Source organism: Onychostruthus taczanowskii, unplaced genomic scaffold (assembly GCF_017590055.1).
Source record: "Onychostruthus taczanowskii isolate IOZ18803 unplaced genomic scaffold, ASM1759005v1 scaffold108, whole genome shotgun sequence".
In the NCBI taxonomy this organism is placed as follows: domain Eukaryota; kingdom Metazoa; phylum Chordata; class Aves; order Passeriformes; family Passeridae; genus Onychostruthus; species Onychostruthus taczanowskii.
The window spans coordinates 1,900,448-1,919,761 of NW_024497408.1; the positions used below are offsets into that span (position 1 = coordinate 1,900,448).

The 19,314-nt window shown below is 54.9% G+C and overlaps 4 protein-coding genes across 4 annotated transcripts; 1 reads left to right on the forward strand and 3 right to left on the reverse strand.

Annotated features, from left to right (window-relative positions):
- Positions 1-4,412: 4,412 nt before the first annotated feature.
- On the reverse strand, positions 4,413-6,423 carry LOC121343936 (avidin-like). Its single transcript, XM_041419544.1, has 5 exons — positions 6,349-6,423; positions 5,374-5,475; positions 5,044-5,257; positions 4,573-4,693; positions 4,413-4,492 (listed from the first exon to the last, which is right to left on the reverse strand). Exons 1-5 carry the CDS (start codon positions 6,421-6,423, stop codon positions 4,459-4,461), a joined length of 546 nt encoding a protein of 181 aa, XP_041275478.1. The 3' UTR covers positions 4,413-4,458.
- A 1,023-nt stretch (positions 6,424-7,446) lies between these two features.
- On the reverse strand, positions 7,447-9,980 carry LOC121343871. The gene is given in 3 exon segments (XM_041419390.1): positions 7,447-7,565; positions 9,190-9,450; positions 9,671-9,980. Coding segments are annotated over 3 exon segments (690 nt in total).
- A 1,510-nt stretch (positions 9,981-11,490) lies between these two features.
- LOC121343878 (avidin-like) lies at positions 11,491-11,958 on the reverse strand. Its single transcript, XM_041419402.1, has 2 exons — positions 11,856-11,958; positions 11,491-11,775 (listed from the first exon to the last, which is right to left on the reverse strand). Exons 1-2 carry the CDS (start codon positions 11,925-11,927, stop codon positions 11,491-11,493), a joined length of 357 nt encoding a protein of 118 aa, XP_041275336.1. The 5' UTR covers positions 11,928-11,958.
- A 6,677-nt stretch (positions 11,959-18,635) lies between these two features.
- Positions 18,636-19,272, forward strand: LOC121343884 (non-lysosomal glucosylceramidase-like). Its single transcript, XM_041419416.1, has 2 exons — positions 18,636-18,749; positions 18,851-19,272. Exon 2 carries the CDS (start codon positions 18,910-18,912, stop codon positions 19,270-19,272), a length of 363 nt encoding a protein of 120 aa, XP_041275350.1. The 5' UTR covers positions 18,636-18,749; positions 18,851-18,909.
- Positions 19,273-19,314: the final 42 nt, after the last annotated feature.

The window sequence follows — 19,314 nt, forward strand, 5'->3', positions numbered from 1 at the left end:
CAGCGTGCCCCGGCCGGGCGAGGTGAGGAGGTCTGCCTGACCTGGGCACGCCGGAGGAACGCGGGGGTGGGCACGGCTGTGCGGGGAGGGGGCGATGCAGGGATGATTTACACACCCACTGTCCAAGAGGCTCCGCCGACCCCGTTCCTTGCTCAGTGCCGGAGCCCTGGGGGCAGACACGGCCTGTCACTGTCCCGCTGCCACCGAGCCAGCGCTGACACCTAAACACAGGCTGGAGCAAGAGCAGCCCGGCCAGCTGTGCCCTGCTGCACCGACTGATGTCGCGTGTTTGCAGGGGCTCATCCCTGTCACCGTCCCCTCCTGCTGCTCTTTCTCAACTGTTTTTTGTCCTGGCTGTGCTGGGCTTTCCTCGGGTTTGGGACCTAAGACTGTCACTGCAGCGGGAGTTCTTGAATCAGTCATCCTTGCAAGTGCAGAATGGCTTTCCTGGAAGACATGCAGATGTTAAAATTCGCTTATTCCTGTGGGAGGGTGTGTTCTGTGCACAGCGCTGCCCTAGACACCGTGGGAGCCGATGGCATATGCATGATGCTCTGAGGCTGGGCAGGGCCCTGTCCCTGTCTGACCCTTCCCAAGGAGTTCCTGATGGTGCCAGACTGTAATGGGGGTGCTCAGACTGCCTGGCAGATGCACAGGAGCACGGCACAGAGACATCCCCTAAGATACCACTCTAACCAGGTGAACACGTCACTCCCAACTATGCAGGGGAACATAGAAGTGGCATCTGGCTGGTCCAGATCATGAGGTGCCTCTCTGGCCCCTGCCCAAGCACAAGGGGTGAGATCTGCTTTGACAATCCTTCTCCTCTTTCCTGGGCCTGAAGACAAGGAAACCCACTCTCCTCTTCCTCAGGGAGCAGGATTCTATGTTCAAATTGCACTTTACTTTTAATAAAAAAAATTACAGGGCTGTGTTCAACTCCCATCCTGGGGACTTGCTGCAAAAGTGCTTGGGATCTTGACACCATTCTCCCCTGCTTGCTGCCCAGCTGGCTCCCAGCACGCAGGACTTGGCACTCCCCTGTGGGCTCCGTGCAACACCCCCAGGGCAGCACCAGCACAGAGCAAGGGTGGACATGTGCCCTGCAGCCCACCCACTAGCTTTGCTGTCATCCTCGAGCATGTCAGGATCCACGTGGTCCTTCAATATTTCCTTTCTCTCCTCATCTGTGAAGTTTTGGCCCATGGAAGCGGTGATGGAGCCTGCAGTCCGTGAAGGGATGGGATGGGATGGGATGGGGTGGAGCTCTCCCTCTTAGGCACCCAATTTGTCAGTGGGAAAGGCTGCTTGTGGGTGGGTGATGTTTCCCTCCCCAGCCTCCTGTCCTGCTGGGACCTTGAACAGGCATGGGATATGCAGGGCATGGTGGCATGAGCCCAGCTGAGCTGGGCATCACAGGAAGGGCAGGGATACTCCAAGGTCATCTCAGTGGACACTAGAGGAGCTCTGAGAATACAAGAGGGAGGCTGGGAAGGACAAGCACCTGAAAATCTCTAGTTGACAGCTGAAGGTGGGGTGGCTCTTCTGGTTCATCGAGTGTGTCACCTGCAGCGGTGACACCCAGCCTCATCCATGGTGTGTGCAGCAGCCAGTGAAGTTGCCTTTTCTGTGCACAGCCAAGATGGTTACACTGGAGGTCAGTGACCCAGTGCCTGGTCAGGGTGCAGTGCAGTGGAGGGGACTCAGCCCTGGTGCCACAGCACAGCCTGGGTGGGGCAGGGTGGCAGGAGTGAGTAACCCTCTGAGCCATGTAGGGCGAGCTGGACAGGCTGCAGGTTCCTCATCCACACAAAGGGTTATACTGACCAATTTCATGAGCTCATCTGTAGGGTGGGGTGAAAAACGCATCTGGGAGGGTGCTCTCGTTCCAAACCAGACCCAGGAAGGGCTGAGAACATAACTGAGGAGCTCCTCCATTCTCTAAGGATGGCAGTCTGTGGTTGGCAAGGCTACAGCAGAAACAGGGCCAAGGAGAGAGGCAGAAGAACAGAGAACAATGTGTGGTCCAGACCAGAAGACCATGTAGAAGTGGTGGAGAGAATGGGAGCTATGTGTCCCCACTCATCAGTGAAGTTATGGCTTGAAAATGGAATTTATTCTTTTGTCATTGCTGCAGAGCGGAGGGGTACCAGGTTTTGCTACACCAAAACCCACAAACCATGCAGTCCCTTGAGCACCCTGGGAATTCCCTGCCTCCATCTGCTTGGGTGGGTCAACAGCTGCACTGAGAGATGTTGGGCACCAAGATGTTCAGCATTGAGACATTTGTAGACGGTTGACAGGAGCAGTTCCCGCAGAAAACGGTTGCGTAGGACAGTTTTCCACATGTGGTTAAGACATGTAAGTTCTGGAGGACCCCTGCAATTGAGGCTCCTTCTCCATTCTAACAGTGACTTCAGTGCTTGAAGGGATTTGATCCTTATGCAAGCATCACCCCAAGATCCTAATAAGTTCATTTTTTTTTTTTTTGTTTTTGTTTGTTTGTTTTTTAAACTGATGCACTATGTGTGTGAACAGCTGTGCCACACAGCCATGTCCCTGTGATTTCAGGTGCCTCCTGCCTCCACCGCCCCTGGAGGCATTCACAATGTGTGAACGACCCTGATCAAGCCCTGTCCTGCAGCAGAAACAGCGGGTTTTCCTGCAGTGGGGCTGGAGGGGAAGCCCTGCTCACATTTGCCTCGCTGATGAGGCCATGCTAGAGGGAAACAAATGGTGCTGGGTTTGCAGACCAGCACCATGAGCAGGTCTGCAGATGAATACAACTCAGAGCTGAGGGGTGCTGAATGTCCACAGAGAAACATCCCCATCCTTAACCACTCCCAGATGCCTGCAGTCACCCCCAGGTCCAATCACCTGTCACCCCAAACCGGAGGTGTGCCAGGGATGCATGGCAGCCAGGCTGGGTGCCCCCATGTAGGGACTGGCCTTGGAAATAGCTCTGCCAGCTCGTGCCTGCCGTGTTCCTCACCGGCGCTGTAGCTGCCTGCCGGGGTTTGCAGGATGTTCCAGCTGTGGTCAGCCCTGCTGCCTTGCTGAAGCACTCTGGGAATGATGCACAGCCTCTGGGAGAGCCTGCCCTGGGGAGATGCTGGCGTGAAGGCAATAATGAGGTCAGGAGGATGCAGGCAGGGAGGTTGGAGGCTTAGGGGGCACCTCACTGCTGAGCTGGTTACGCTTCAGGTGAGAGCAGAGTCCTGCACTCCCCCTGCCTCTCACTTTCCCACTTCTCAGACTCCTCTAAAAACACGTAAAAAGCCGTGCAGATACATAAATGCATAGCAGAGGGCTGGTGTAAAGATATTCTGGTCAGAAATACTGCAAGGGAACTGAAAAAGCTGGAGAAATACCAGTGAGGCACGGAGAAGGGAACAGCAGCACCACTCTGGAAGCGGAAGATGAGCCCCAGGGAGAAAGAAGCAAACCACATGTGAGTTTGCAACAAGGCAGGCGAAAACACAGAGCAGGCAAACTTGCTAAAGCCACAGTGCTGTTAGCAGAGCTCTCCCACCCACAGCTTTTGTGGCAGAAAAGCCGGGGGAGCAGAGGGGGGTGGCAGCCCCAGCAGCTCAGTCACGCTTTTAAGTTCATCAAATCCAGGCAGTGTGCCAGCTCAGGGCATGCTGCACTGTCCCCTGTTATTTTGAGAATCAAAGACACAAGGACTAAGTTTCACATTCAGGCCCAGAGCTGATTTCCTGGAAATCATTTTCTTTGGCTTAGAGGAGTGCCTAAGGCAGCAGAGGCACTTCCCGTTTTGGTCAGTCACATAGTCCATTGGGCAGAGATTTGAGAGGCTGTCTTTACTGGTCATTAGCTTTTCAGTAAATCACATTTCCCAGAAAGGTTTTTGGGCCGGGTGTACTGCAGCTACTGGCCCTGTGTGGCTGGTACAGAGCAGCCCTTGGCACTTTTCAGGAGTGTGGACACAGCCAAGGCCCCTCACCTGCCTGCTTAAGGGCTGTGTCAGAGCCAGGGGCCTCCCAGCCAGGTTTTTGGGGTGCAGAAGAGCTCCCCAGCTCACCCTCCCATCACACTCACCAGGCTTTCAACAGAAAAGAGTGAGTACTGGTCACAGTTAGTGTCAGAGGGTTACTTTGGCATTTGGTTACTTTGAGGATGCACTGTCCTGTTTGGGCTGGAAAAGGGGCTTTCTTGGGGTCAGTCTCTTCCCAGAAGAAGGGAATGAGAGTTTCATCCCACACCCACTCCCCACCGTGTTTTAGCCCAGCTTTTCCAGGACATATCCACAGACTGCACAAGGCTGTGTTTAAATATCTTTAATTTTATTTGATGTTTTTTGAGACACCTTCCTCCAGAGCTGGAAACATCAGGGCATGCTGGTACATGAGGCTGCTGAGGGGACTCCTGTCTGCCGAGTGTGGCCAGGATAAGGTGCAGTGCAGTGTGGCAGAGAAGGCAGTGCTTCTGCCTCCTTCAGCCCCTTCGAGTGAAGGTGTTGTGGCCGGTCCTGCGGGGAAGCAGCAGCCCCTTGGTGCCCAGCCAGCAGCAGGGTAGGGATCCCAGATGGACTGGGGAACCCTGGCTCACCTGGTGGCTTTCCAGTCATCCGTCTCCGAGTCGACTTTCTCCCGCAGCAGCCAGGAGGTGTGCAGGACCTCCTTCCCATCATCCCCGTTGAAGCACTGGCCCACGAAGACAGCTGTGGAGTCTAAAGCAGTGGTGGCTGTCAGCATCCCAACAGGACCCCAGCTGATTTTGGAGCTTCACAGGCATCCATGAGTTTAGGGCTCATGGAGCCTGAGTGGATCCCAATATTTGCAGGAAATGCTGTGTGGCAGAGGTGTTGTCAAAGCAACCCTTGGTGCTGTCTCACCCAGACCTTGTTTTGGGAGGTGTGCTGCTGTCTGCAGACACCATCCAGAGTGGGGAGAGATCAGGGAAGGAGGGACAGAGGACAGCAGAGAGAGCAGAGGAATTGGGATGAGCACTGGGACCTGCCTGAGCTCCCCTCTCCATCCCACCACTCCATCCAACAACAGCCGTCATGCAGCTACAGACCTGAGAACTTCTTCCAGTTGACAGTGAAGCCAAAGGTGCACTGTCCATCCTCATCCAGGTGCTGGGAGCCAGTCAGTGGGGACACCTGGATGGGTTTCTTGGCGCTTGACACGGCAGTGTGGTACTCCCCAGAGAAGGTTCCGTCGTTGCCAACCTTGAACACTTGCATCTTGGAGCCCAGATCATTCTCCCACCAGCCGGTCAGGTTGCATGGCTGGGGATAAGCAGATGTGTCCCTGGGGGCTGCCTGTACACAGGGGGCTGCCTGTACCCTTACAGGCTGAGCCCCCTGCCCACAACCTCTGATGCCCACGGGGTGCTGGCACTCACCTTGGTTTGCCTTCTGCTTTTCCCCAGGCAGTTAAAGATTGCCTTTTCCTCTTTCTCACTGGCCTTTTTCTCCGCAGGGTGCTCAACTCCCTGGCAGAGAAGCTTGGAAACGAGCACAAACACAGGTCAGGCTGTGGATGGTGGCACAGCAGAGTGTTTCTGGAGTCTGGAGAGTGCTTGAGCATTCATTTTTAAAATACTTGATTCATAAAGTTGCTGCTATCTCAGCTACATCAAGAGGGCCAAAAGCTGGGGTAAGCCAAGCAAAAGGGAGAGGTGAAGAGGAAAAGTGAACGGTGGGAGCCCTGGACAGGCAGGAACATGGGTGGGACCCCTGCTGTAGCCCTGGCAGGTGAGTTGTGCGAGTCCAGGGCACATCTGCCCGTGTTTGTGGGTACCTGTGCCGTGCTCAGCACACATGTAGCACGACAGGGAAGCTCACTGGGATGTGCTATCCCTCAGGTCCACAGTGGGCTGCGCCTCAGCCAGAGCCCTGCACATCCCACCTGCATTTCTAAGCACTGCCTGTTCCCATCCCGTCCGAGACAGGGGCACGTCACCCCCTGAGGCAGGATCCCCATGCTTCCCACGTCCCAATTCCCCTCCATGTCCCTGGGAGGGAAGTGGGGGATTTCCGTATGCAGGACCCCTGCTAGAGGGAAGGAATCTCCATGCACATTCCTGCCGGGCACACGGATTACCCCCGAACATCTCTTCCCTCATCTCCCTCGGCAGGGTTTCCCGTCTGGATACCCGCTGGAGCAGAGGATCCTGTTGCCGAATATTCCCCCCGCAGAGGGGTCTTCCACACGTGTCCCACCCCTAACAAGCGCTGCAGCTCCCATGCCATGTTCCACCCCTCCCGCGAGTCTCCCACCCGTGTCCCTCCCCGAACACCGGGATCCCCAGGCGTGCTCCCGCCCAGACTTCCCCGGAGCCGAGTTTCCCACGCGTGCCCCCAGCAGGAGCTCCCACCTGGAAGCCTGCCGCAGCCGCGGCCACGGACACCCCTGCAGGCAGGGCGAGAAGGGAGAGGACGCGGCGGCTCATCGGGATGCAGCTCGGGATGCAGCTCGGGATGCAGCGGCGGCAAGGACCACGCCGTGCCAGTGACTCACAGGCTTATATTCGGCTCCGACGCTGCTTTCCGGGAAAGCCCCGGGTGGTACCTGAGGGAGGGACTGATACTGGGACAAGGAAGGGGAAGGAGACAGGGACGGGAAGAGGTGTGGGGACAGGGTCAAGAATGGGGATGGGCACAGGGCTGGGGATGAAGACAGGAAGAGGTTTTGGTGGGATGGGGGAGCAGGGGCAGGGATGGGGAGGGAAGCAAGAGTGGAAGGGATGGGGATGGGGCAGGGATGGGGGCAGGGATGAGGGATTGGAGGCATGGATGGAGATAGGCATGCGGACTGGAACTGGGACTGACACAGGGATGGGGATGGGGAAAACAGGCATGCAGGAGGGGTTGCATGGAGCTGCCCACTGACATCACCCAGACTGGGGGTCTTTAGCCCCATGTCTACTGGTTGAGGGCTGGGTTTAAGTTTCCATCCTGCCCTGCTGAAGCTCCTGTGTCCCAAAGCACCCTCTGGTCACCACAGGGGATGGACAGAAGGACAGAGAGTCACGAGGGCTGGACAAGGTATGTGCAGGTGATCTGCAGTGGGTCCAGGGAATTGGGAGATGAATGAAGCAAACCGGCCCAAAGAGCAACAGGAAAACCTCTGAGTAAGGCATTGCAGGCTGGAGGTGAGCAGCCCAGGTTGCATGTACCAGGCAAGAGAAAAAGGCAAATGAAATGTCAATAAATGGGGCAGGATCACACCTAGGTCAGAGACAGGATGTGGGATAGTTAGGACAGCTGATAAACACAGATTGTGATGCAGAGGGGGTGGTGCCCCCACTGCTGATTTCTCAGAAACTCTACAGTTTTACTTTCAGTTTTCTTATTAAGGAAGCACAATGCTTGGATCATTCTCTGTCGCACTGGCTGCCTTCTTAGGAGGAACTAGGAGCCAGGGAATTTGCAGTTGTGGGGGTAATGAAATGACAGAAATTAAATCTTATGTCCTAGGCCAGTATGGTTCTCAGTGGCCTCATGCCCTGCTGTTCAGGGCTCCCAGCCTCAACCACCTGCACTGGCTTTAGCCTCACAGACCACTCAGAGAAGTCTTTGGGTGCTTCTGGTGCTGGTGACAGCCACAGTGGGCGTTTGGGGAGGGGAAGCAGGAGAATGACCCCAGCACAACCAGAGCAGTGCCAAGGATCAGTGGGGATGAACTGAGGGCTCTGTGCAGAGTGCAGGCATGAGGATGAGGGTGAAAGGGTGAGGATGAGGATGCAGGGTAACTTTTGGCCAAAAGCTGGACCACCAATCACAACACCAACCAGTTGTGCTCAGTCAGTACAAGCTTACTCTGGAGAGTCTCAGGTCTGTGTGCTCTGTGTGCAACCCCCAACCCAGCAGGGAATGAGGGAAAAGAGCAAAGGCTGAGGAAGGCTGGGGAAGGAGAGGCACACTGTGAGAGGAAGAGGATGGCAGACAGGCACTGACACTTTCTTGGGGCACTGTGTGCTTTCTGCCCCATCCAGCAACCTCTTGCCCCAGCAGCCCTACAGCTGCCAGGCAGTGTTGTCCTTCACACCCTTTGCACCTCTCCCTGCTCACACAGCTTCTCCCTGTGGTGCTCAGGAGGAGTTAGGAGCTGTGCATCGTGGATTATGTAACTAATGAGTTAGAAACTTCATGAGCTGCTGAAATGATGGATTACTGAATTGTAGCGCCAGACCGGTGCAAAGGGCATCGGGCCCTTGTTTGATTTGTTTCCTTTCCTAGGGAGCTGATAAAGTTTAATGTTCAGATAACATCCTGTGAACGTGAACACCAGAAAGGATCCGTATCCTGTTCCACCTGCCAGCTGATCGGGTGACAGCCAGTCAGTGGGAAGTACATTGTGCCTGCATAATGCAGATCCACGCCTGCAGTATCTGGCTTTGGCCACCCAGTCTGTCCAGCAGCTCCCCCTGGAGTCCCAGGCCTCTCTCCTGATCCCCCCAGCATCCAGCCTGGATTTTGGACCACCCCAACACCCCGGATTTCCCTCTGTGAGAGCCCTCCCCATATGTGCATGGGGAGACTCCCAACCAGAGCAACAGCTGGAAATTGAGTTTGATGGGAGATGGGGCAGAGAGGGGTGTGGAGACACGGGATGAGGCCAGGAGAGAGTGCTGGTTTGCCTGCATGTGGCTTTCACCCCTACCCCCAGCTGCGGGGTGTGCTGTGCCCCACACTGGGGGTGCTGCTTGGAGCCACCCAGCACTGTGAATGTCCCAGGTGGGTACACAGGCAAGAAGGCACCTGCTGGAGCCATGGTCAAGCAGAATTACTGTCCCCCAACCCCATCTTTCCCATCCCCTCAAAACCACTTCCCTGCTGTCCCCCTGCCAGCACCTTGCTCTCCCCATGGCCACAGATGGGGAGACATCCACACATGGCTGCTTGCATACCATGGATAAAAGGGACACAGCTCTGTGCCGTGTGGGGAAAGGTTTATTTGGCTCCATGTGGGGGGCAGCAAGTATGGGAATGGGGAGCCCCACCAACAGGTTGCTGGGAGGCACTGGGAAGAAGCAGAGAAAAGTGAGGGTGTGTTTCCTTGCCGGAGCCCAGCTTGGGACTGGGACAGTGAGGAGACTTGGAGAGGCAGAAGAACAGCAGGGTGCAGACAGCACTGGTCCCTGTTCCCATCACTTGATGCAGGTGAAGGTGGAAGAGCTGACCCTGTAGGGGGAGATGGCATGGATATAGCTCACCTGTGGCTTTCCAGGTGTCCTTGTGTGACAGGACCTCTTCCCACAGGAGCCACGTGGTCTCCTTCCCTTGGTGATCCACGAAGCCCACAAAGGCAGTGGAGGAGTCTGGCAAGCTTTGAGAGAGGAAGAGGAGGGTGAGAACCTGCATCTCAAGACAGGGAAGCCTGGGCCACCTGGTCCTGGCAGACAGGCAGACAAACATGCCCTGGACAGAGAGATGGACTTCCCTGCGACACTGGCCAGGTGGACTGTTCCACATCACTGGACACAGAGCTGGGCATCAGCCGTGCCCCTTGGACAGACAGATGGACACCCCTCTGTCCAGACAACCCTGAAACCCACCACAGACAAGCTCTGCCACCACCACTTCCCATGGCAGGAGTGTGTGCACGTGGCCAATCCATGCCCACAGCCAGGGTTCCTCTGGGTGCCACAGGGGATTTGGAGCACCAGACAGGGGGTTCCCACTCCCAGCACGGGCAGAGGATCACTGTCACTGCTGTAGCTGAGAGCTGCCACTGCACAGTGAAGCTGAAGGTGAGGCATCTCTTGGCACTGGGATGCTGCTGGACCCCTCACATGGGTGACACCAGGACCTGCTCTTTGGTGGCTGCCACTGCAGTTTGGTAGGAGCCTGAGAGGGTCCCAGCTGTGTTCGTGGCAAATATGATCATATTGGAGCCCAGCTCATTTCTCCACAGGCCCTGCAGGTCACACGGGGGACCGGGGTTATGTGGGTGGCTTGGGCAATGCTGAGCCACAGTTCCCCCTCCCCTCACCAGCAGTGGCATGTGTGTCCCATGGCATGGCCCCTCTGTGTGGCAAGTGACCAGCACATGGGCACCAGCTGGGACAGCACCTCTCCCTCCCTGAGCAGGGCAGGGCAGAGCTGGGAGTACTGGGTACCCCCTACAGCAGGGGAGGTGACCCACAGCAGCCCCAGGGACAGCAGAGCCAGAGCTGGCAGCCTCCTTGGTCATGGACACTGCACCGTGGCGTGGCATGGCACAGCAGGACACGAGAGGAGCTGACAAGCTGTGTGCTGGGGTGTCACAGCATGGCATGGTAGAAACACACAATTCTGTCAGCCCTGCACACTGTGCCCAGGGGTGGCCCAGCACGGCACAGGACAGCATGGCACAGCAGTCTGTGGCACAGCACAGCATGGAGTGGCACGGCATGGCACCAGAAAGCACAGCAGGAGCAGGTAGCCCCCTGGTCATTCCCAGTGCACCACAGGGATGATGGCATGGCCAGGGCGTGCAGCCCCTCACCCACCCTGCACCCGGGACAGCACAGCACGGCTCAGCACGGCCAGGCTGCCAGGGCTGCTCTCACCTCCCTGGTGCAGCACCAGGGGCCACGAGCAGGGCCAGGGCGAGCAGCAGCAGCCCAGGGTGCCCATGGTGGTGGTGGCTGTGTGCTGTGCCCTTTTATAGCAGAGGGGGCTGTGGGCAGGCAGCGGCTGCCGAAACCTGGCCTCCTGCCAAAGGACACCCAGTGGGAGATGGGCAACTGGGCACTGCTCCAGGTTGAACGGGCTCCTGCTGCCCTGGGCAGGGGCAGGGGGGACCCCCAAGGACCGTGGTGGGGTTGGGGGGCTGCAAAGGAGACTTTATGCCATGGAGGGTCACAGCAGGGGACACGCATGATGCCTCGGGTATGGTGACAGAAGGGACCATGAGACACAGACACCATAGGGGTATTGGGAATGTGTGTGCTGAGCTGTGACAGAGCTGTCCAGAAGAATTGGATTTGTTATCTGGTGTATAACAAGGCAGTAGTTACACATCTAAGAGAGACGTTGATTTTCTGTTTTAGTTCCACAAGCCTGAGTCCTCAGTGTTATTCCAAAGATCAAGCACAATAACTATCAAAACATTTTGCTATTTACACATCTAGCAAACAAAGGTATTAATGTTCATTGGCTACGAATTATTTAGTTCTTTTATTAATTACTATTCTCTCTCCTATTGGTTAAAAATTCTCTTGCATCTGATGCTAATTAATTTTTGGGCTCAGCCTTTCTCTTCTCTTGAGTTGGTGGGTTTCTTGACTCAGTGGGCCATAAGTCATGACCTTCCCCAGCCAGAATTTACTTTCTACCCAGTCAGAGCTGCTTCAGCACTGCATTTTTCCTGATCCAGTTGTCTTGACCAATCACACAAAGCAAAAGCATGTTGATAGTAGTTCCGTCCAACCACTATAAGCACAGGTACCTTTGGTTAAAACAATGCTTGCTTATTTCGAATACAATACCTGCTTGTAAGCCTTAAAACACAATGCACAGAGCTCCATTACCTAAAACTTCAAGAGCAGAAGGGGCAGGGCAGGGGAAGTCCAGGATACCATAAAGGCTGGGAAAGAAGTACCTGAAAAGTTCCAGTTGACGGTGAAGCCAAAGGTGGGCTGGCCCTTCTGGTTAGGGCCCTTCTGCATGGATCCCTGCAGCGGTGATTTCTTGATCTCGTTGGAGGTGGCTGTCACAGCCGTGTGGTAGGAGCCAGCAAAGACACCATTTGCATTCACGGATGTGATGGTCATGTTGGAGCCCAGGTCATTGACCCAGCGCCCGGTCAGGGAGCACTGGAGGGCAGGAATTCAGCACTGGTGCCTGCAGCCACAGCCCCCTGCCCACCCCACCCTGTGCATCCCACCCTCAGTACCTTTTTCGCAGCGAGGCCATGAGCCCCCAGGGCCAGGAAGAGCACCAGCAGCAAGGGAGTTGCTTGCACCATCTCTGCAGCAGGAGGACAGCTGATGTACCTGGGATGTGCTCCTTGCAGGTGTCTGCTGAGGCTCCTGCTCCCTCTCCTTTTTATAGCTGCCAGGGCTGTGGGTGGCACCTCTGGCCAGGGCATTGTGCAATCTGGGTGTTTCCAAATTTGTGGTTTCCAGCCATAAGAGGGGGTAATTGCAGCAAACATTCCCAGAAATGAGTGCTGAAAATGTCCATTCCTGCTTCCCTGGCACCTTGCAGGGAGGGTCTGGCTCCTGCCGATCAGCAGCTGCTGGGAAGTGGTCAGTGGGGAAAACCCCTCTCTGGAGCTGTTGTCCATTCTGTCACCTATTTGCCACATCACTCTGTACTCAGGTTTTGAGGCTCCTTAAGCCTGGTGACCCCAGGACTGGCTCACCCTGCTCTTCCTCACCAGGCATGCTCATGCAAGCTCACCCACCACCCAGATTCTTTTGGGTTCAGCTTTCCTGTGGCCCCCTGCCCCCACCCCCCTACTGATGGGTCTGCGAAGGTCTGATGTGCATGTTAAGCTGTTGTTTTTGCAAACTGGTGCGTGTTGGAAGGGAATTATTTACTTAGTGAGAAGCCAACATTCACTGAATATCTGGGACATTGGATCTTAATAATGACAAAAATTGTATTTATACAGGGATTCTTAGACAACTGTAAGAACAAATTTTCATTAATTCCCCTTATGTTACACTTGTTGCTGGCCAAGGAGGCTGAAGTGAATGGATACAGCCCAGAGTTTCTCACCCATTTCTGAATGGTTTTCAAGGCAGTCTCCTAAAATGCATGTTTTTGTTTCCCGAATCATTATAACAAAAGCTGATGGAGCCTATTCACCAGCAAATAATACTTTTTGTAAACTGGAGACAAGGCAGTTCTTTGCAAAGTCTCAAAAATAAACAACATGTATTTTTATTTTTCTCAGCCTTTGCTTTCTCTTAAATTTCACATTTGAGCCCTGGTTTCTCTCTGACAATAAATTTCATTGCTATCCAGGCTGGAGAGAATTGTATTTCTGCTGCTGGCATCTCCACAGCCCCCTCTCCTCCCTACAGGAACCCTACAGCCCTCTTGCATCCTGCCTGGAAGAAATCCCTCTCTAGAGAGCTGGCTGGCAGCCGCACATTCCTCCCCAGTGCGTTCTGTCCCAGAAATCAACTGTTTAACAAGGTGTGTTTTAGCACATAGCTGCCATTTGCTCTGACTGTTTTTTGGCAAGCAGGTGCTGCCCAGAGCATTGCCAATGTTTGGGATAACAAGCAGGGTAAATCCGGGAAGGGTGCAGAGGGCAGGAGGGGCAGACATCATCCCTTCTCCATCACCCCTCTCCATCACCCCTCTCCACCACCACGGTTCAGGGGGCTCCTGCAGGAACCCTGTGGATGGACAACACAAAGTCTCCCTGCTGTTGATGGCAGCCCACAGCTCATTTACAGGCGTAGGTTTATTTTAGCATCACACAAACAATATTATTCATTTGTTCACATAATCTTTATTTTTCCTGTACTTTACAATCCCTGTGGCTCATCTCGCAGGTTCAGGGCCCAGCTCAGTGCCCAAGCAGGCAGATTTCTTGACTGATCTCAGCTGAGTGCTGAGGTGTCTCCATGGGGTGTGTGCCCTCCAAAGATCAGAGAATAAATTGCCTTGGAGCTGGCAATCATCACCAGGACTAAATTCTGCAATGCCATGCCTGAGCCCTGGCACAGCAGAAAGTGGGGGCAACCAGCAGTCAGGGAAGAAATCCAAAGCAGGAAGCACTGAAGAAGTTAAAAGTCATCAGGGCTGTGGTTTAAAACTCATGCACATTCAGGGTGTTGTGAAAAATAAGGGCTGGTGAATAATAGTAAGAAACAGTTAATGGACAAGTTATCTTGCTGCTCAAACTGGCGTTGAGACAGCCTTGAAAAACAGTGGTGCAGGCAAAGTGCCTGTGAGCAGGGACTGCCCTCTCAGCCCCCAGCTCCATCCATGCAGAAGCTGATGAAAGCTGAGCCTATCAGATACAAGACTAATTGAGGCGACACAGCCCAGAGTGGAGGAGAAATCAGAAATATCCCTTGTTGCAGACTGAACCCCAACCTTTGGAAGGCACGTTGTCTGGGATTAAGGAACAGTATTGAGGTGTCAAAGCAACACCAGTCCAGCCAGAAGCTGCGGTGTCCTCAGTGCCTGCTCCTGTTCCTTGCCAGCTGGATTGGGACATCACTGCTGTTGTTGGAAGCTGCCAACAGGATATGGATGGACGTGGGAACCTCGGGTGTTCCTTATTGATGTGCTGGCACCCCTGTCCCACCAACCTTGCCATGGTGACCCTAAGGGACTGCATCTCCATCCCTTTCCATCGTCTGTGGGCTTTTCCATGTGAGGATGACACCAGCTGCTCTGGGCGTGCTGCATCCAGGACAACCTGTCCTTCCTGGATATTGTTACTTTTCTACTCATGTGGTTGCAGGAACACTCCCATGGGGAGTGGAGAAAAGGCCATTTGTCACCCACTGACAGCCCTGGGCCACCGTGGCGATGCCCTGCCTGCCCAGCTCCCAAGACAGACAAGTGGGGGAAGAATGCTCACAGCAAATAGGATAGGCTGCTTGCCATCCCACCCTAAAGGCTGCTGAGGACTTAGGGAACACTGAGCTCTAAAGTGGACAGAAAGAGCTGATAGTCCTTCCTGTGGTTTCCTCAGGGTCCTCCTGTGAAGCCCTTGACTGTGATGTCCTCAGAGATGCCCTGCCCTACCTGCGGGGTTCACAGAGCTCCACTGCCGTCCCTGTGATGCCCTTCATGCTCTTTTTCTGTCCAGCTCTATCCAAGATCAGGTGAGCTCCCTGTCCCTGCCCTGCACAAGTCCCCTGTGCATCCCCAGAGAGGATGGGGCTATCCTACCCCACGGATGTCCCTTCAGGAGGCTCAGCTCCCTCTGCTATAAAAAAGGGGCTGAGGGGGCGTGGGGCAGCAGTGCAGGCAGAGCCCCAGCAGCACACACAGCCACCACTGCCATGGGGACCCCAGATGCTGCTGCTGCTCGCCCTGGCCCTGTGGTGCTGCCTCCAGGGAGGTGAGGGCAGCCCTGAGGCAGAATCTGGCCGTGCCGTGCTGAGCCGTGCTGTGCTGTGCCGGGTGCAGGGTGAGGGGCTGCAGGCCCTGGCTGTGCTGTGCCACGCTGTCTAACAGGCTGTATGCTCTTGTTGAGCCCTGGAATGCCATCCAATGCCATCCCACCCCATCCCAGTGCTATCCCATGGTGCAGTGTCCATGACCATGGGAATTTCTGGCTGTGCTGTCTCTGTGAGTACTGTTGATGACTTAGCCATGGTATAGGGGAGAACCCAGCACTCCCAGCTCTGTCCTGCTCCGCCTGGTGAGGGAGAGGTGCTGTCCCAGCTGGTGCTCATGCCGCTGCTCCCTGGTGCCACAAAAAGGGGCCATGCTGACCCCACACATGCAGGACCCATGTCCCACTGCTTAGGGAGGCTGGAGCAGCGGCTGTGACTCAGCATTACCAAGGCATCCATCAAAACTCACAGTTCCCAGCATTGTCTGGGAACACAAAAGGAAGGGCAGCAGACCTCCCTAATCCCCATGCCTCCCTAATCAGGCTGGTGCAACCTTCAAAGGTTGTGCTGGCACACAAAGGAGGAAAAGGAAGTAAGGTGCCCAGCCCTGAGCAGAAGGGCACAGGGTTTGGTTAACTGGCACAGCTGCTGCTCACAGAGGTATTTTCTGGCTCCTGGCCTTACTGCACCTTGCAGGCAGCAGAAAAGAAAGCAAGGGTCAGGTCTTTCATGCCATTACATCTGGAAAAGGGGGTAAAGAGGCACATCCTGCTCCCTTCAGCAAAACTCCACAAGAGTCAGGCACCACTGGGACTTGTCCCCTCCCTGCCTCCCTAGCCCTTCAGCCTAGTCCAGGAAGATAATGGGGAATTGCAAGAGTTCCCTCTTCCACCTTGGTCCTGTGCCAAAGAACACACCAAAGAAGAACGAGAGTAGACAGCTGGACAGATTTATTAAGAATTGAAGTGATTTATCCCCTTGAATGTGCTCCACTGCCTGCCCCCGGCGCCAGCAGGGAGGGGGCCATGGTACCAGACCAGGACCTGCTTCTTGGGCTCAGATTGTCACTGTGCAGGGAGCCGGGTCTCCCCTGGGGATTGTATCTGCCACAGGCCCTCCTGGGGCAGAGCCAGTCACTGTGTGCAGTGCCACCCCAGGACAACGACAGCATCCGTGTGCCCCAGTGCACCGCTCCAATATCCTCACACACACGCTCACACACACCCTCTTCTTTCCCTGCAGCACAGCTGCCCACCTCCCCCAGCCCAATGACTGCAGGAGAGAGGTCTCCTGTGCCCCCGGGCAAGGTACCAGCTGCAGCTTGGGATGGCTGGGGAGCCTGCAGGCTGGTAGAGCCCTGAGTGATGGGGAAGGGGAGGCACAGGCTCCAGCAGCAACTCCTTAAGCCACCACGCTCTGAGGAGACATCCCCCACACCTCTGGTCCCCCCCTTGTGCTCAGCATCAGCAGCTGGAAGCCCCCTGAGGTCAAGGGCACGTAGTGGAGGTAGGGAAGGAAAACAGCAATGTCAGTACTAGCACAGAGAGGGAGGGGAGGGTCCCTGCCTGCCATCTGCACCCCCCAGCCCACGGTGCACCCCGTGCCCTGCCCAGCGCCACGAGGCTCAAGGGGGGGTGCTGCCCTGGGGGAGCTGTGCGGGTGCCGGTGCCCGGCCAGCCCGGCGCTCCAGGGCCAGCTGCATGCTCCAGATGCTGAGGGGCCGCATGTAGGCCAGCGAGCGGTACACCTTCTTCTCCCGATAGGCCTCCGGGAGCTACAGGAGGCAGCACAATGCCTTCAAAAGACAGGACACTGGCTAAAGGTGAACAAAAGACTGTCCAGGATCAGCAAGGCTGGAGGTGTTTTTCCACCAAACGCAAAAATTATGGCCAAGCCAATCTGGCAACATCAGAATTTATCTTGCAGCTGCAAAGTCCATGTTATGGATACTGTTAGGTTTGTCTGTGTAACTGCTGGGAATTTTGGGGAAATGAAGTACAAGAAAAATTCAGCTTCAGGTCAAGGAAGAAATAAAACCAGCTTAGTCAGAATGAGTTTCAAAGTACTTTAATCCTTTCAGTTTTGTAACCGGATGATGGTGCAAAGGGTTGTGACCTAGAGTGGGCAACTTGGAGAGAGAGAAGAGGCAGCCTGGGGATGAAGAAGTCAGACTGAGGTACCCATGACCCCTGGTGGTTTTGTGTCTGGTTGCAGGTACATGAAACTATTCTCTCAAGGGAAAGTTAAAGACTTCTCAAAAGTCAGCTGTGCTTGCTGGTTAAGCACTTATTTCAGGAGATTATCAGGAAAAAGTAAAAACCTCCTTCTGACTATAAGGAAAAAAATCAACAAAAAACTAAGGTAAGAACTAAAAACATTTACCAAAATAGACTGAAGCTATTGAGTAGCTATTCAGTATAGACTGAAGCACACTGAGGAAGCTATTGTCAAAACAGAAAAAGAGAACAAAGACACACAAGGTAAACAAAAAGAAACCTGCAAACATGCAAACAAAAAGAAATCAAAAACAACCATCCAGCTCCTGAGCATGGAAACAACCCCCCAGCTCAGCAAAAAGCAGCAGAGCAGAAGCACAGTGAGGACAACAATGAGATTAAAACCCCCTGCACATAGCTGAAAAAATACAGCATTTGCAAGATTTTGGTTATTGATCATAAAGATAGGAAATGTCTTTGCAGAAGTCATGGAGTAATCACAGCATCAAATTGCAAGAGAGACAAGAGCCATGAGGCTCACCAGCACAGCTGGGGACATGCCAGACACTTATTCCCACCCTGGTGACACCAGAGTCAGGGCAAGCAGAGGCTGGGATGACACCAGGCAGCACCTCGCCAGGGAAGGCTGGGCAGTCCAGCCACAGAGCTTGGGCACACTCAAAGCAAAAGCAGCAAATCCCTTCTCTCTGTGCTCAAGCCAAACATCCCTGTAGATATTTATTCCCAGTGTGGCTCTGGAGATAAACCCAGAGGGTGCTGTGGGAATCAGTGAAGGGCTGGGGTGCCCTTCTCTGGCAGAGGCTTTTGGGCACACTCCCTTCAGGACTGGATCACGGGCTGTTCTTACGTCGCATTTCTGACCCGTTCACTGCTGACTTGTGCACGCACCAAGCCCACGTCAATGAGCTCACAGACACAGGGGTGCCAGACAGGCACTGGAGCAAAATCCATGGGAAAAATCCATGAAATGTCACAGTAACAGAGGATGGGAATTCACCAGTCCCAGCTGCAGTCAGCTCAGAGCTCACCAGAGAGCAGGAACAAGTGCCACCTTCAGCAGCAGCACGAGGCTGAGCTGGGGAAGGGCAGGCCACATTCTGGAATGCACCACAGCTGCTGTTCCCTCCCCAAAAGGAACTGCAGCAGGGATTTACTGCAGGAGGGCTGCGCCAGACCCTGCCTGGAGCCCCGGGCACAGCCCCAGCCCCACACTGGGTTAAACACAGGAGGGAATGAGCAGCTCAAGGCACCTGAAGCTCCCCTCTGATTTCCCAACACACAGTGGAGTGGTTTGTCAGCCTCCCACAGACAAAGCCACTGCTTCCTGCACTCAGCTGAGGCCTTTGCCTGCCCGTGAACGCCAGAAAGCTTTGCTCTGACAACTGCCCAATGGTTCTGCACTGCCCCTCTCCCTTTAAGCTGTTGCAGCACCAGTGGCTGCTCTGACCATCCCAGCAGACATGAGGAGGCTGCAGCCAATTCTACTCTTGCAACTGAAGAGCAACAGACTTCAAGGTACTGGAGAAGTCATAGTCACCTTACATATTCATACGGGACTTTTTAAGACAGCAAATAACACGTGTAAAGTTACAAATAATTTTTATTCTTTTCTAAAGGTGAAAATGTTGGTGGGGAGAGTTCTGCCGCTGGCAGCTGAACCCTGGCGTTTCCCACTATGGAATCATTGCTGAACACAGTGTGCAGCAAGGACTGTGAGGGGAGTGAGAGTCACTGCAGCAGCCTGGGCGGCTGGGACATCTGCCACAGGGCTCCTCTCATCCCCTGCACGGGCTCCTCTCCTCCACAGTTCACGGTGTGCCTGCGGTGCAAGGGGCAGACCATTTACCAGCAGGTCTTGTCCCTGGAGAGACCCAGCAGCCTGCAGGGCTGGAACTGGGGCTACTGCGGCCGCTACGCCTTTTACCACGCCCTGTACCCCCGTGCCTGGCTGGTCTACGAGCTGCCGGGGCAGCAGGTGGTGCTCACCTGCCGGCAGGTCTCGCCCGTCATCCCCCATGACTATAAGGTAAGGCGGTGACGGCATCCCCGAGGGCAGAGCTGCTTGCCGGCCGCTTTCCCA

Coding starts and splice junctions, on each gene's coding strand:
- LOC121343878 (XM_041419402.1), bottom strand. CDS start 11,927: ATGGTGCAAGCAACTCCCTTGCTGCTGGTGCTCTTCCTGGCCCTGGGG. Junction 11,776..11,855: donor ATGGCCTCGCTGCGAAAAAG/GTACTGAGGGTG, acceptor CCTGCCCTCCAG/TGCTCCCTGACCGGGCGCTG.
- LOC121343884 (XM_041419416.1), top strand. CDS start 18,910: ATGGAATCATTGCTGAACACAGTGTGCAGCAAGGACTGTGAGGGGAGT.
- LOC121343936 (XM_041419544.1), bottom strand. CDS start 6,423: ATGAGCCGCCGCGTCCTCTCCCTTCTCGCCCTGCCTGCAGGGGTGTCC. Junction 5,258..5,373: donor AAAGCAGAAGGCAAACCAAG/GTGAGTGCCAGC, acceptor GCTTATCCCCAG/CCATGCAACCTGACCGGCTG. Junction 4,694..5,043: donor CAACTGGAAGAAGTTCTCAG/GTCTGTAGCTGC, acceptor CCACTGCTTTAG/ACTCCACAGCTGTCTTCGTG.